This window comes from Oratosquilla oratoria, chromosome 29 (assembly GCF_046742065.1).
Source record: "Oratosquilla oratoria isolate Oo_2021 chromosome 29, ASM4674206v1, whole genome shotgun sequence".
NCBI classification, from domain to species: Eukaryota; Metazoa; Arthropoda; class Malacostraca; order Stomatopoda; family Squillidae; genus Oratosquilla; species Oratosquilla oratoria.
The window spans coordinates 14,244,973-14,263,127 of NC_134805.1; the positions used below are offsets into that span (position 1 = coordinate 14,244,973).

The following is an 18,155-nucleotide window of genomic DNA, read 5'->3' on the forward strand; positions in this document are numbered from 1 at the left end:
AAAAAAAAAAAGCCTTCTAGAAAATCTGCCTTACCACAAAAATTTGATCTATGCACCCTCAACCTTTTCTGACAGCGAACAGCTCCTCACCAATTACTCCTTGTTCCTCTCCTAATCCTCTCAAAACCCTCTCATAAGCCTTTCCAACTACCCACAACAAATTGATCCATGTAAAACAGCTACATTCACATTTGTCCCCTTTTTCTTTGTAAAGCAGAACTATACAGGCACTACTACAGACCTCTAGCATCCTCCCCTCTCTTAGACATACATTAAAAAACTTCACTAACCAATCCACTATAACTGAGCCTCCCTTCTTCAGACACTCATGACATCCATCCAACCCAAGTGCCTTACCAGGTCTCATAATTTTTAAAGCTCCTTGTATCTCATCTTTTCCAATACCTCTTTCATTTACAGTCATTTTCTTAGCTCTTTCGACTGCCATAATCAATCCCTCCCAATTCTCCTCCACATTCAATCTCTAAAATAGTTTAACCACCTCCCCCTTACCATTTCACTCCCATTAACATCTGTCCACCTGCACCTTCTACCATTTCCTCTCTACCTGACTCACCCCACTTCACTATCTTCACTCCTTTCTAAAACATCTTTTTATTCCTTTCAAAATCCTCATGTCATAACCCATTTTATAACTGCTCTCATCTTTGCCTCCTTTGTCTTACATTTTGCCAAGGGAGGCACTCCAACATTGGCCATAACAACTCATCAGCTTGCCACAACTAATAAGGCTAGCCTTACCAGGGGTTTCTTATTTTATACTGCGTAGGAGTGAGATGGTAAGTTGAATTTTTCTTTTCCTTGTACTTCTCATATGCTTCCCAAGTCCTACTTTGCAACCAGTCCACATATGCTTCACCTCATCATTCCACCTTTCACTACTTTCATCACTTTCTCCCCCATATTGCCTCCAAGTATCAAACTTTGTCAAGTTGTAGACCATCAGTTCCTCTTAGTGTTGGTTCTTTTCATTGATAGTCTTCTTTCACTGTACTAGCTCCTCATCCTCTTCACACATGTAAGCATGTATCTTGCACTAAATTCTTTAGGTGTAGTCTTTAGTTGCATGCGTTCTAGTTGCGTGCATCAAGGGGTTTCTTCTGAGATGTTTAATTTGCATGCCTTGAATTCTATTCCACCACTTTCTCCCCCTTCCTCTCTTCCCACTGTTAGTCCTGTCGACTCTTGTCATCAATGCAGTCCTCACTTATGGATATATCAACTCTCTTCCTCTTTGTTATAATCTTCTGTCCAGAAGAATTAAATTCTTATTTTCTTATTATGTATATTTCATTTATTCTTATACAGTGTGCTACAAAGGAATCCCCTGAGAGCAGAGATGTAAGATCCTATGTGAGCTTTGTAGTGACATAGTTATTTCTTTAGTCCAATGATCTTTAACTTTATATCTAAGATCCTCCACAAAGGGCACGATCTTACAATCGTAATCCAATTGAATTTTCTCCTCCACCCTTTCACCAATCCGATTTGTTGTTACAAGGTTACATGGCAATATTGTTTACTTATAATAATCTTGAGTCTCTGCATATCTCACTTAGGTTACAAAGGAATACCATGTCAGCAATACACTGGAGACCCTGACTATTGTTTACAAATAAGAATTTTATTATACCTACACATGGTGGAAAGTGGACTCAGGCAACTCACTCACTCCCTATATTGTTTTTTATAAACATGTTTCGTAAACACCTAACCCATAGAATGTAACACCCATCCTCTACCCCACTTTCTTTTCTACCAGCCTCTTACACCACCACCCACTACCCTTCCATGTATAGTTTCCCATCCTCCTCATTCCACATACCTTCTTTCCAAACCTTGTCACTTCCTCTTTGAAACAAACCCATTCTTGTACTCCCACCTCAGCTCTATCATTCACCACCTCCCACAATTCTCTCAGCTAATTGTATATATGTAAGAAATGTTGAGACGGGAGGGAGCTGACTGATTTATACATATAGTGGTACATCAGAATTTAAAATTAAATAATTACTGTAGGCCATTCAAGTTCTAAAAATTTTTAGTACCAAAGAAGCTTTTTCTTTGTTTGAATATAGACAAGAATGTATCATATGCAGAACACCAAAACCTTTATTTTTTACCTTTCTTATACTTCAAGAAATAAAAGTCTTCTAGAATACTATCTTTTTATTAAAACATATGAGTAGAATACAGTAGCATATGATATGGCCATCTTTGTCTGTGTTAGAGTTCCAGGAAAAGTTTGACTTCTGGGGTAAAATTTTCTTAAAATAATCATTCAGATTTCAAGATGTTTGACCTCCTCTGGGGCATTTGAGGTCTGAGGTACTGCAATATATATATATATATATATATATATATATATATATATATATATATATATATATATATATATATTATATACACACTGTAGGTGTAGATTTTGACTTGGCCACTCACCTTATGTTTTTTATGAAATGACAGTGGACTATAACCCAATATATTTTTTGTTTCCAGGTTCAGTGGTGGTACATTGTTCAGCAGGAATTGGACGTACTGGCACAATTTTGTTTGTTCTTATACTTCATGAAATGATTGAAACTCAGAATGCTATAGATCCATTACGAATCTTAGCACAAATGCGGCACTGTCGAGGCAGACTACTAGAAAATGAAAACCAATTTAGATTTGGTCTTCGGCTCATTGATGAGGTCCTGTTTGGAGAAAGAACTTTAAGGGACAAAGGAAATGTTTCTGCAGACCTCAATGAAATCCTTCAGCAACAATCACAAGCTGAATATCAAAGACTATGCAGTTTAGACTCTGGCCTATCTTACATTATACAAAAAGAAAAGGGACTTGACTCCTTTAATAGGAACCTGAAAATCCTTCCCTCAGATAGCAGTTCTGTCTTTCTGAAGATCCTTCCTAACAGTACCAAGAGTCAGTACATCAATGCAGTTAGGTTACAGAGAACAGAGCTTACCAATGCATTAATTGCCACTGAGTACCCAATGACCAGCACAATGGCAGCATTTTGGTTGATGCTCTATGGAGAAAATTCCCCTTTGTTGGTCATAGTGAATACATTTGCTCCCCATGATCAGGTTAGTAATCAATTAATCAATAGTTGCATTGAGTTTCTGTATACTAGAAGGCTTCTTCCCCTTGATATGAGAGGTAACCAGCCAAGGCATGTACCCATCACCACCAATCCCATTCCCATTTGTTTCTCTTCCATCTTAACTCCCTTTGGATGAAGGGTCATTCCTGTACCCCACCTACTGCCCAAGTCAGAAACAATGCAGTGTGACACATCACATCCACAGTATGGCCCCACCACTTAATTTACATGGTGACCCTCCCTCCTTGTCCCCTCATGTATAAATAGAGAAGACAAGGAGAAATACCTTTGTGCTGCATCAATTTATAGTCCATTCACAACCACTCTCGACTCATACTTATCTTACTCTCTCCTTTCCCTGCTCATCAGACATCTCTCTTTTACCCAAGGCCCCCCCTCATCACATCCATCCATCTCATTCTCAACATTCTCCTTAAGTTTATTCCATTCACCTCTGACTTCCACACTCTTTTTGCTAATCTTTCCTCACTCATTCTTTCCATGTGCCCAAAACCATCCCAGTATTCTGTCATCAACCCTGTCTGACAGCTCCCTTTCCATTCCTGGTCTCCCACTCACCTCTGAATTGCTCACTTTATCCACCCTGATAATCCCCACTGTACTTCTTAAAATTAAGGTTTGACATGTATGATCTTCCAGTTCTGAAACCAAATTGATTGTCTGCCAAAATAGCTATTTTCTTCAGTCTACAAGGGTGCCCCCTAAGGCTTGTCCACTTTAGGTCTTCTCTCTCAGTTATTACTAAGTGAGGAATGTCATTGTCCTGAAGATAAGCCCATGACTGTCATGTCCCAATTGATACTTTTTGACACAGCAAGTTACTTGTCTCATCTTGGGGCCATCAAATATAAACTGGTTTGAAACATGATCTTGCCAGTAGAACCTAATAATCTTCCATAGACTTAGTGCTTAAGGCATTTATATGCAACTTTAGTGTCAGGGTCTAAGTCTCACATCCATATAGATAGATCACAAAGGTCTTGAAGATGTTGATCTTTGTCCTCCTATAGGCAATTTACTCAAAGAATCTCAGTTGATTCTGCATTTTTGGTTGGCAGCCCTGCTCACCCCTCCCCCACTGAGCTGGCTGAAATATTTTCATATTTCTTCACTTAGCTCAGTGACTATATGAGTTACATGAATTTCATGTACATCTAGGGAAGAAGCCGTCCTTGTTCACCTATTTGAAAGCTTTCCATCTCGATAGTGCAAAGAAAGAAAGTAATTATATCGAGTATAAGACAAGGAATATAATTTAAATGTTTATACAGCATTTTACTTATCCCTGTGTCCAGTCATTATGAGGCTGGTTGTAAAATTTAACATGTCTTCTACCTTCAACACCTCTTTTACTATTTCTTCATTCATTCTTTCCATGTGTCCAAACCATCCCAATACTCTTTCATCAACCCTGTCTCCCAACTCCTTTTTCACCCCTGCTTTCCTCCTTACCTCGTTTCTCACTCTATCCAGCCTAGTAACCCCTACCACAATTAAACTCTTCCTATCTTATGTTCCATGTTTCTGCCCCATCGAGATCTGTCAAAACAATTATTCCTTCATACAATCTTCTCTTAGCAACCATTGCCAAATGTCTATTTCCCATTACACTTTTTAATTCCCCAAGACATTTACTTGCTTCTCTCAATCTACATTCTACCTCCACTCCTCCCTTTCCCGCCACATTCACCCGAGAATCTAAAGCTATCCACTTCCTCCAGTCTCTCTCCCATAATGCTCACCTCCAATTTGCTGCCATCCTCTGCCATTGTACATTTCATCACCTTGCTTTTACCCACATTTATCTTCAACTTCCTTCTTTTGTACAACTTAATTAAGAGTGGTGCAGTCAAAATCATCATATTAAGACAACAGGGCAGAACTTGCAGTAATGGATTTAAATTGGACAAATTTAGATTTAAGGAGGAAATAGGCAAAACCTGGTTTACCAAGAGTGGTTAATGAATGGAATAGACTTAGAAACCATGTAGTAAGTGCAGAAACTACTTGTTCTTTTACGAGGTTTGATAACTTTATGGATGGGGATGATAGGTGGTAATGGACCTGGAAGTGCCTTGTATAGGCCTTATGGTCTATTACAGTCTCCATTCTTATGTACCTGCACTACCAGATAGTCTGGTTGAGACAATTTATGATGATATATGGGAAGGCCTGAGGGCCATTGTAACTACTGAGAGATAAAAACAAGAGGATGTCACTAGTTATAGCTGCAAAAAATTAATTCCATGTACTAATTTTTTTTCAGGACTACCCTTACCTCTTCCCTGTGCTTGGAGACTCTCTGAAAGTGGAAAACATAACTGTTATACTAAGAGAGACTAGTCAGCCTTTACCCTTCCTTCTTCAACACACAATTGATCTGTGTTGCCATGGGGTATGAAATTTGCATTTTTCTTTTCTTATTACATCAAAATGAATGAATACAAAATTAGTGAGCATTATATTTTACTATTTTGATATAATTGGGCAGAACATTTTGAACATATTTTCAGATAACTTCTAAATATTAAGAAATATACATATTGGCAGTCTGATAAAAAGTGTCATATGGCATTGGTATTCATGGACAAATTCTTGTAGTATTCTTTATTATCCTCCAAATGGTACCTTTTTTCTCTATATCATCTTAATTCCCACTCCTTTTCCCATACTACATTCTCTACCAGACACAGCACTGTTGCTAGCACAGTCTGAATCTCTGTACTATTACAGTGTATCCCTCCTCTTCTTTGGTGATCTACTCTTATCATAGCTTACTATTACAGTCAATTCAATCATATCATGTTGGTGCCATATAGTAGTTAGAATTTTACTTCTGTTTAGCACCAACATACATATATGTCCTGAGAAACATAAACAAAATTGTTGGGGAAACCGATTTGTTAAAAATCATTTGGTATGCTTTTCACTATGTGGATGAAGCAGTGATGAAAAAGCTCATAGAAAACCTAGTCAGGCCAAAGCTTGAATATGCAGCAGTGGTATGGTCCTCAAGAAAAAGGATATGATGCTATAAAGATATTCAGAGAGCAGCTGCCAAAATTATCCTAAGCCTGGCAGAAAAACCATACATTGAAATGCTAGGAATTCTAAATGGGACTACCAATTTTGGAAGACCCAAGAAAAAGAGGTGACATGATTATGTTTTTTAGAGAACTAAAAGGGGGAACAAGCCAGAGATTGGTCCCATGTCTTACTCTCTAGTTTTATCATACTTAGCCTCAAATTCATGCAGTTCCAATTTAATCCATATCCTTGAACTTGTGTATTCTTTAAGTTTGTTGAGTTTGGACAATATCACTTACTAAGCCATTCCAAGTACGTATGCATTTATATGGAAAATGTATTTATTTGTATCCTTTAGACATGTGATCTTTCTTAATTTGTTCCCATGACCTCTTATAGTCCTCCCATGCTTAATCAAGAAATCTCTTCTGTTAATGCAGTCTATCCCCTTTAGTGATCTGAATACTGTAATTATATCATCTCTCTCATTGATCTATCAAAGTTTTCTCACATGGTTTATCTGCCAGGCTGGGGTCCAGTTTGGTTGCTGTTCTTTGTATTCTCTCAACTTTACTTATATACTTCACTCTGTGTGAGGACCATGCTACTGACACATATTCCAGGGTTTCAATTATTTTTCCAGAGCAGATGTGAGATGGGGTAAGAGTACAACAGAAAATTTTGGTAGTAATAAAAACATATTTTGGAAGGGAATTAAGAGAGGAAGAGGAGGCAAATCAATTAGAGAAGAAAAGGTAAAATATGCTGATGGAGAAATGATAATGGAAGAGACAGCCATAAGAGGAAGATGGACAGAGTATTTTAGGGAGTTGGCTAAGAAGTGTGGAGTTCCATGCAAAAATTGTAGGAGAGTTGAGGGTGGAGATGTGTCTAGAGAGTTTACAATAGCAAATACAGTGTTTAGGAAGAAAGTCAAGCATAAGTACACATGAGAGAGGGTGGTAGATAGGGCTTTAACCACTACAGTGTGAGTCAAATTCTTGCATGCAGCATCACCTGCCATGTGTACGATGCATCACACTACTCGTATTATAAAATCTCTTTTACCCTGAGTAATAATAAACACTGAAAACATGGTAAAACCAGTTCACAGAATCAGGGGGTAACTCATGTACAACTAAAAAAAAATAATAATAATAAAATAAGAAAAAAAAAAAAAAATGCCGATGCCGGCAAACTTGTGTACCCACTCATGCCCCGTGACACCTGTGTAGGTGTCATCATACTGAAGTGGTTAATGGACTACATAATGGTAACCAGGAGAAGAGTAGGAAGATTTTTGGATGTACATGTTCTAAGAGGAAAGAGTAGGGGGAATATCAGATCATTTTTTGGTAAGTTGAAAATGGAGGATAGATGGAGGAAGAAGAGAAGGACAAAAGGTAGGGAGGTGCTTAGAGTAATCTGTTTAAACGAGAAAGAAAAGAAGTACAAGAAGAAGCTGAGAGAGGAGTGGAAGAGAGTGAAAGGTAGAGTAAAACTGGGAGTGGAGGAAGAATGGGGATGTTTCAAGGAGGGAGTCACAAGGTGTGCAAAGTTGGTGTGTGGAACAAGGAGGATGGGAGGAAATAGAAGGAAGTAGTGGGATGATGAAACAAAGAAGGTTGTAGAAGAGAAGAAACTAGCATTCACAGATTGGTTACAAATTATGAGGAGAATCATATAAGAGGTACAAAGAAAAGAAAAGAGAAGTAAAGCATAAGATAAAGGAGGCAAAGAGGAGAGCAGATGTGAAATGGACCAAAAGTATGGTAGAAAAAATTGAAAAAAAACAAAAAAAGTTTTGGAAGGAAATTGAGAGAGGAAGAGGAGACAAAACAAGTAGAGAAGAAAAGGTAAATGGTGCAGATATAGAGATAATAATGGAAAAGATGGTAGTAAAAGGAAGATGATGAGTATAGTATTTTAGGGAGTTGCTAAATGTGAAGGAGGATAGGGAGGGAAAGGTAACTGCAGTGGAAAAAGGCTAAGAAAATGACCTTGATGAGTGAGGAAAATGGAGGAGAAATAAGGATGAGATGAAAGCAGTTATTAAAATGATGAGAGCAGGTAAGGCACCTGGGTTGGATGGGTGTCATGTGGATTGTCTAGAAAAGGGAGGTACAGTGATGGTAGACTGGCTGGTGAGGTTGTTTAATGTTTGTCTAAAAGAGGGTAGTGCTGGGAGACTGTAGAAGTGCATGTATAGTTCCACTTTACAAGGGAAAAGGGGACAAGTGTGAGTGTAGTAGTTTCAGAGGGATTCATTTGTTGAGTGGAGTTGGGAGGGTCTTGATTGAGAGGATTAGGAGAGGAACAGAGGGAGTAATACAGTAGGTGAGGAACAGTGTGGGTTAAGGACAGGTAGGAGTTACATGGATCAGTTTTTTATGGTAAGGTAGATTTGTGAGAAAACTTTAGGAAAAGGTAAGCATATTTTTTGGGCCTTTATGGATTTGGAAAAGGTTTATGACAGGGTAGACAGGCAGGCACTGTTGGAGGTATTGCAGATATATGGGATAAAAGGAAAGCTGTTAAGAGTAGTCAAGAGGTTTTACAAGAGTTATAGAGCCTGTGTTAGAATTAGAAATGGAAAAAGTGAGTGGTTTGAGATGAAGGTTGGAATTTACCAGGGATGTGTCATGTTGCCTTGGCAGTTCAATTTATACATGGATGAGGTGGTACACACATGGGAGACATGGAATCACCAACACCTTCATCGTTTGTGCTTCAAAGAAGAGGAAAATGCTTGGATATACAACAAAGGAAACCTGGTTTGTATTTAATGGGAGGGGAGAAATAGTGGATGTCCAATATGAAATCTCTGTAGTGTTAGTTAAAGGGAATAAGATGTAATAAGCAAAAAAAAAAAAAAAAAAAAAAAAAAAAAAAAAAAAAAAAACCTCAAACGACGACTTGACAGCAGAGTCATCTGGAGGCGCCACGCCAAAATACAATGTAAACAATATATTCATAAACCCAGTGGCCACATGATTTTATGACAATCTGTTCTCAGGATTCGGTAAGTATGAAAGAAGAAGTTTAAGTTTAATCTTAGATATGGAAAGGGAAATAAGCAAAAATAGAAAATGATGGGAAAATGAAATCATGGACTTAAGAAAAGAAATTGTTGAACTGATGGATTGCTTAATGCAAGCTAACACTGAAATTTCCAACCTAAGGAAAACTAATTCTGAACTGAGAGCTGTACTTAAAGAAATGAAAAATTATATAAGAGAGGGGAAGCATGAAAATTAAAAGAAAATTAATTATACTACCAACAGTGAAAACCTAAAAAATGAGGTATATAACAAAATACTGAAAAAATTGAAGAGAACTTGGGTGAGGAAAGTATCCAAAAGATTAAGAAATGGAAGGAAAACATAGAAAGTAAAGAAAATCCCTTTAAAAAAATAGTCCAGCAACAAATGCAGGAAAATGCAAAAAACACAATTATCCAAGTAATTAATGAGAAGGCAAATTGGGTCAGAGATGCAATGGATAGGAAAAAATATATTGTGGTATATGGACTAAAAGAAAAACATGGTTTGGCAAGGTACATGGGAGAAACAAAAGAAACAGCAATAGCAATCCTAAAAGAAATTCAGGACAGAGATCAGGGTGTAGAGAAAGACATCAATGATGTGTATAGGTTTGGTGATTATTCTAAGGAAAGAAATCAACCCCTATAGATAAAATTAAGATCGCAAATGGTAGCAGAAGACATATTTTAAAAAATAGGTGAGTTGGCAAGGAGTGTACATTACAATGAGATATGGATAAAAAGAGAAATGAGTATTGAGGAATTAGAAAAAGAGAAGACACTAAGAGATGAAGCTAAGGGGGGGGGGAAATGTGAAGAGAACAGAGACCGAAAGCAAAGAGTTCTATTCGAGAGTAATTGACATGAGACTGAGAAAATTGTACATCAGAATGGGTGAACCAGAAATGGAAAAAAAGAAATATGGAGAAAGGAAAAAACTAAAAGAGGCCTATACTAACATCAACGGATTAATTTCAGGACTAAATGAACTTAATGACTACCTGTTCGAAGAAAAAACAGACATAATGGGAATTGTGGAGACTAGATTAAGGAGTGGAATACCACCCATCAATGTTGACAAGAGCTGTACAATTACTGGATTAAAAACAGAGATGAGAAACAGGGAATAGGAATCATGTTCTTGGCCAAGAAAAACTTGAAAGTGACAAAAATTGCGGATGGCAAAGGTAATGTAGAACTAATCATGATAAAAGTCGAAGACAAGGACATGAAAAGTAGAAAGTTTGTGGTGACTTATGTGCCCCCAAAACAAATGCTTGGAAAGAGAACAAGCATATGAAAATGTTAGAGAATACAAGGCATTCATTAAATGAGATACTAATGGGAGGAGGTAACCTGGTAATTATGGGGGACTTTAACTGCAGAGAAATTTGTAGGGAGGACATGACAGTGAAAGGCAGAGAAGACTTGTGGGGTAATGTATTACTGGACATGACCATGGAATATACAGTGACACAGTGGGTCAATGAAAACACCAGATACAAAAATAATGAAGAGCTGTCGAGACTAGATTTAATATTTACAACAGAACATGAAATTTTGGATAAAATCCATTAAAAGACACCACTTCAAAAGAGTGACCATATGCTTATTGTGACTGAACTAAAGGAAGATATATACATGGAGAGAAATTAAAAGCATAGGAAAGGAAGATTGATGTACAACAAAACAGACTTTGGAAAACTAAAGAAATTTCTTCAAAATGCAAATTGGGAAATTTTTTACATGGAAGAGACAAAAGTGGAAGAGAAATGGGATATCTTGGAAGGATAATTATAATGAAGGAGTGAATAGGCATGTACCAAGACAGAAGCTAGAGAGAGTGTACATTATATGCTGGTTCAACAGAAGATGCAGTGAGGCAAAAGATAGAAGAAACAGAGCTTGGAAAAAATGGAGAAAAGATAAAAAGAAAAAAAAAACTGGAAAATGGCAAATACCGGCATATATAAAGTATAGAAAAGAGTATTTAAAAGTGCAAAAAGAGGAAAAAAGGAACCATGAAAAAGACATTATAGAGAAATGCAAAGAGCAACCCAAACTATTCTATAGATATGTGAATAGTAAACTTAAAAATAAACAGGAAATGGTGAAACCACGCCAAGGAAATAGAGAATACACAGAAGATCTAGAAATGGTCGAAATCATGATTTCAAATAACTTCAATCTGTTTTCACTAGAGAGAAGGCACAATGTTGGGACAAAGGAAATGAAGTGCGATCTCCCCCATGAGCGAGATAATACATACATATACCAAAGGCTTTTTCCCCCTTACACAGGGGGTAGCCAAAAAAGAAAAAGGCATAGAAAACACTCCCACCCGTTCCATTTCCTATATGTTCCACCCACCTCCCTCCCTCTTTTCTTGGCACCTCCTGGATGACGGGTCATCCCTGCATCCTGTCCACTGCCCTGGGTCAGAAACAGTGTTGCAAGACACAGCACATCCACAACCTAACTGGAAAAATGCTAACATTGTACCAATATATAAAGGAGGAAACAAGGAAGAACCAAGTAACTATAGACCAGTCTCACTAATAAGCATGATAGCCAAAATTTTTGAGAAAATTATCAAGAATAGATGGGTAAAAAAAACCTGGAAAAAAAAATGATATAATAAACCCAAGACATTTTGGGTTCAGACAAGGAAGATCATGTACCACAAACTTAATATGTTTCTACTCAAGACTAATAGACATAGTGCAAGAGAGGAATGGATGGGCTGATTATGCTTTCATGGACTTAAAAAAGCTTTCGACATGGTACCACACAAAAAAATATTTTAAAAAATTGAACATATAGGAGGGATACAAGGGAACCTACTAAAATGGATGGAGGACTTCCTGATTGGTAGAAAGATGAGAGTAGTACTCAGAGAAAAATATTCAGGTTGGAAGGAGGTGATTAGTGGAGTTCCACAGGGATCTGTATTGGCTCCAACAATGTTTACTATTTATTTGGATGACATGGATGATGATGTGCAGTGTTACATGAGCTTCTTTGTAGACGACACTAAATTGTTAAGTTAAGTAGAAACTGAAACGGATTGCAAATCACTACAGGAAGACCTGAATAAGGTATGGAACTGGAGTCAGAAATGGAAAGTAGACTTTGATATTAAGAAGTGTAGCATAATGGAGTTTGGAAAAAGCAAAAATAGAATATCAGGACAATATAAAATTGGAACTAAGGAGGTAAACAAAGTGGGATCTGAAAAAGATTTGGGAGTAATTATCTCAAATTACTTGTCCTATGATAAGCAAATATACAAAATTGTCAGAGAATCCTACAACTTGCTAAGATCAATAAAAGTGGCATTTACATATTTGGAAGAAGAAATTATTAAAAAAATATTAGTCACACTGATAAGGCCTAGACTAGAATATGCAGCGACATTGTGGTCACCCAGTACCAAAAAGAATATAAAGAAAATAGAAAGAATGCAGAGAGCAGCCACAAAAATGGCCCCTGCACTTTCAAACTTGTCATATGAAGAGAGACTGGCTAAATTGGAGTTATTGACTCTGGAGCAAAGAAGAGAGAGAAGCAACCTACTGACTATCTATAGAATCATGAAGGGCACAGAAATACTCAATAGAGAGGACGTGTTAAACTGGGACAAGAGAAACACAAGAAGACATGGAAAGAAAATAAAAAAACATAGTTATAGAAGAGATCTGAAGAACAGTTTTCACATAGAGTGGTGGACACTTGGAACAAACTTGACAAAAAAATAGTGTGTGCAAAAACAATTCATGAATTTAAGAGCAAACTAGACACTGTGAGATACAAAGGCGGGACACCATGAGCATAGCTCCCCTTCCCATAAAATACAACTAGGTAAATGCGAGGGTAATGGGCTGGGGATTGGAGATAGTTAAAAAGAAAATGGAGTAAAATGGGAGATAAGTCAGTTGTTGTGTTTGACGACACTGCACTTGTAGTAGAATCAGAGGAGGGATTAAGGAAATTAGTGACAGAGTTTGGGAAGGTGTGCAAAAGAAGGAAGTTGAAGATAAATGTGGGTAAAAGTAAGGTGATGAGATTTACAAGGGGAGAGGATGGCAGCAAATTGGAAGTGAGTATTAATAGAGAAAGACTGGAGGAAGCATTTACCTAGTTGTATTATAGAGGAAGGGGAGCTATGCTTGTGGTGACCCGTTTTTGTATCTGACAAGATTAAGTTTGTTCTTAAATTCTTGTATTGTATTTGCACACACTATATCTTCATCCAATTTGTTCCATATATATATCACTCTGTGTGGGAAGCTGTTCTTTTTCAGGTCTCTTCTGTAATTATCCTTTTTGAGTTTCATTGCATGTCCTCTCTTTTTTTCTCTGTCCCACTTTAATAAGTCATCTCTATCAAGGCATTCTTTTCCTTTCATAATTCTGTAGATGGTTAGTAGGTCACCTCATTCTCTTCTTTGTTCTAGGATCGGCAATGCCAGTTTGGCCAGTCTTTGTTCATATGTCAGGTTTGCAAGTGTTGGGACTAACTATGTCATTGCTCTTTGTATTCTTTCTAATTTCCTTATATTCTTTTTTGTACTGGGTGACCATATCAGCGCTGCATATTCCAGTTTTGGCCTTATCAGTGTTTGTAATATTTTCTTGATCATTTCCTTATCCAGGTATTTGAAGGCCACTTTTATTGATCTCAACAAATTGTATGCTTCTCCGACTATTTCATTTACATGTTTATCTGGTGACATGTCTTTAGTGATGATTACTCCAAGGTCCCTTTCAGAATTTACTCTCTTTACTTCTTTTCCATCCCATCAATTTTATACTGTCCTGATATTCTCTTCTTGCTTTTTCCAAATTCAATTATACTGCACTTCTTGATGTTGAATTCTACCTCCCATCTCTTGTTCCACTCTGAGACTTTGTTCAGATCCCTCTGCAATGAGTCATAGTCTATTTCGGAGTTTATTCTCTTTAATAATTTTGCGTCATCCGCAAAGCAGTTCATGTAAATTCAATGCCTTCGTCCATGTCATTTACATATCTAGCAAACATTATTGGAGCTAGTACAGTAAATCCTCATTATACGGTACATATGCATTCCTGAAAACCTTACCGCAAATTGAAATTACCATATACCAAACCCATTACAGCCAGTCCTCGTTTAATGACAGAGTATCGTTCAGAAGACCCCGTCGTTAAGCAATTTTGTCGCTAAACGAGGACCCATTGAGAGACATACATGTATGAGCATATAAACAAAGATTCGGAAGTAGGCAAAGTGACAAAGTGCTACATGCTAGGTTATTTTATTCAGGGAATGTATATTAATACATTTTGTATGTTTGTTTACTTACTGTCCATGTTACTGTGGTTGTAGGTGCAGGGATACTCAAGGGGACCACATCAATCATTTATTAGGTTTAACGTCTAATATACATGGGCACATCATGTGCCTACAAGTGCAATGAAAGAACTAACTGGGCGTCGCTTCTATGCAGTAAGATTATACAGCTAAGGCCACTTTCACACGAGCGTTTCCGTACGCGCATTCGGGTGCGCCGCATTTTAACTTTCAATGGAGTTCAATGGGACCTTTCACACGACACGGTTTGTGGACGTGCAACGCAGCACAAACGCAGTGCCAGCAAGAACACATCCATTTTTCCTGACACACGCGTCCTTGCTGGCTACTAGTGGCAATGAGAGCTTTCACCCAAACGTTCTAGAATGCACGCATGCAGGTCTCCCTGCCATATCAGTCATTGCTTCCAGCTGGGTGATGTAAGTTACACATCCCGTTCTGGTGTGTAGTTCATTCAAGTATGATATAACAGTCATGATTTATAGGAAATATGCATAGATATTTGAGCACAGTTTATATGCATGCATGCACGAGTAGCGATCGCATGTGTTTCGGTAGGCGTGAAGATTTGAATGCAGGAAAAGAATATGATTGACAATTTTTTACTTTTTTTTTTTAAGAATCCGTCATAACTTTGAGTTGTAGCTAAACGAGATCGTTGTTAAGCGAGGACTGGCTGTATAACATGTAATGATAGGATATGGCAGACGTACCCTCTCCCTGCTCTTTCCTCTTCAAAACACGAGCGGATAACGTATCTGTGAATTTTTCTTGCTGTACATGGAATCGAGGGTAATAATTACCAAATATCATAACTATGAATTTACCAGATAAAGAATTACCGTATAAGGAGGACCCACTGTACTGACCCCTGTGGGATGCCACTACTCATTTCTTCCCATTTTGAATATTTGTCTCTGAGCATCACTCTCATTTTTCTTCCATGTAGGAAGTCCTCCATCCAATTCAATAGTTTTCCATGTATGTCTCCTATTGTTTCCAGTTTATATGGTAATTTTCTATGTGGTACTTTATCAAATGCCTTTTGCAAGTCCAGGAATCCACAGTCTCCCCAGCCATCCCTTTCTTGCAATTTATCTATCAATCTTGAATAGAAACAAATTAAATCCAAATTGCCTCAGGTTCAGTGTATTATTCTCCAGATATTTTGTCCATCTAGCTTTGATTATTCTCTCACAAATTTTAACTATTGTACTTATTAGGGTCACCAGACTATAATTTGTTGGGTTTCTTCCCCCTTTATATATCAGCACTATATTAGCATTTTTCCAGTCTCCTGGTAGTTTTCCTTCTTTGAGTGAGCATTCAATTATTTTGTATATTTTTTCTGTTAGTTCATCTATACATTCCTTCAGTATTCAGTTTGCAACTCCATCTGGGCCATGTGATTTGTTAACATCAAGCTTTAGTATTTGATTCCTTATTTCATTCTGAGTAATGTTTAATTCCTTCAATGGAGGAAATCTTATTTCAATTCATTGATTACAGTTTTGTAGATTTTTTTCCTCTTCGGTGAATACAGATTTGAGGGGTTTGTTCATAATATCTGCCATTCTATATCCTCTGTGCATTCTCTATCACCTTGACATAATTTGTGTATTTCCTACTTATTTTTTAGCTTGCTGTTTACATATCTATAAAATAGTTTGGGTTGATCTTTGCATTTACCTGTTATATTCTTTTCATAATTTCTCTTTTCTTCTCTATGTAATTTTACATATTCATTTCTTAGTTTGGTGTATATTTTCTATTTCTCAGTTTTTTTTTTTTGTTTTTTTTTTTTCTCCTTTTTCCACTTTTTCCAGGCTTTATCCATTCTGTACTTTGCCTCACTCCACTCTTTGTCATACCAGGATTTTATATACCGTATTTTCCGGCTTAAAATGCGTATCGGGTTATAATGCACACCCATACACTTCGTTATCTTAGTACACAGATAGCGCGCACCGACGTATAATGCGCATACCCGATCGTATTTGTCTATAACGCAGTTTTACCTCGGTAATTATATCGTGAATGAGGTTACATGGAGAAGTATTTTTCATTGGCTAGAGCCACCGCTGGGAAATCTGTTGATTTGTCACTATATTAAGTGTCAGTTTAGGCATCAATCAGAACACAACCAAGAAAAAGTCGGAACTACATGTACTGGTATATGACTCATGTTGTGCATTGGTCCCTTATTACTTTGTAGCTTAAATAGTTTGTTGGAAATATGATCTAAAAAAGTATATTGAAATTAAAATATACTGAAAAATTTCGGGATTTTTACAGAAAATATTCATTTTATATCTTGAGGAAATAATTCGTCTTTACCATTTTTTTTTATTTAATACTGAAACAAACTACAGACTGTTTCTTTTTAGCTTTGAACCTGCAATGACAGTGGTGAAATAAGACAGTCTCTCATCAAGGTGACGTTTAGTTAATATAACTCCCGAAAGAGGGTGTTGTAGTCAGGTGTTTGACACGAGTTTATGAACGGCCGCAACGGAATTTGTACCATACCTAAACGGAGGCAACAAAGTCAACATAAAAATTCAAACTAGGATGCTGTGAACATGGGCAAATATCATGAATATTGATCATGTTTCATGGTGTTTAGGCCTATTTAAACATGAAAAATAAGATTCGATAGATACCTACCTATACCAAATATTTATATACGGTAGTCCATGCTGGCGTATTCTTTCATGTCACCATGGCTGTTCTTCTTGTTCTCACGGAACGTCACGGAAAAGTGTGCCTCCCGACTTTGTGACGGCCAACATCGTCACGTTGTTGTGAAAAAAAATTACACAGCCGCAGAATTTTTATCGTAGGCCGTAGATAATGCGCACCACCGGATAATGCGCACCCCCCATTTTTAGGCCCTTCCAACGGAAAAAAGTCGCGCACTATACGCTGGAAAATACGGTATATGCTTTCATGTTTTTGCCTAAATACACACTTATCCACACCTTCATTATAAATTTCCTCCCAAATTGTCCATTTCTCTTACATCTTTGTTTCTTCATTATTAATTTTTTTCCAATTTGCTTCTCGAAAGAATTTTATAAGTTTCTCAAAATCTGTTTTGTTGTACATTCATTAATTTCTATATTTGCTTCTTCATTTAATTCTAGTTCCACTAGTATGTGATCACTATTTCCAATTGGTGTCTTGTATTCAATTTTATCCACAATTTTGGGTTCTGATGTGAATATCAAATCCAATCTTGAGGGTTCATTGTTATTTCTATATCTGGTGTTTTCCTTGACCCATTGCATCAATGTGTAATCAATGGACATTTCCAGTAATATGTTTCCCCAGTGACCTTCACCTTTCACAGTCATCTCTTCCCAACTTATTTCTTTTGAGTGAAAATCACCCATGTTTACCAGATTTTCTTCATTCTTTAGTATTTCATTTAGTGTTTTTGTGTCTTCCAGCATTTTAGAGTGTTCACTTTCATTCCATGCATGAGCTTTGGGTGGGACATAAATCACTGCATACTTTCTATTTTTCATATCTCTATCCTCAACTCTTATCATAATCAATTCCACATTGTTCTCTCCTTCTGT

General features: G+C 37.1%; 1 protein-coding gene across 5 annotated transcripts in view; it reads left to right on the forward strand.

Annotated features, from left to right (window-relative positions):
- Positions 1 to 18,155, forward strand: part of LOC143040605 (uncharacterized) — a 535,837-nt gene that overhangs the window by 478,476 nt on the left and 39,206 nt on the right. For all 5 annotated transcript variants that reach the window (XM_076211732.1, XM_076211736.1, XM_076211735.1 and 2 more), the window contains 2 exons: positions 2,521 to 3,110; positions 5,415 to 5,543. In XM_076211732.1, coding sequence (XP_076067847.1) covers positions 2,521 to 3,110; positions 5,415 to 5,543 — 719 coding nt within the window. The remainder of the gene's footprint in view (positions 1 to 2,520; positions 3,111 to 5,414; positions 5,544 to 18,155) is intronic.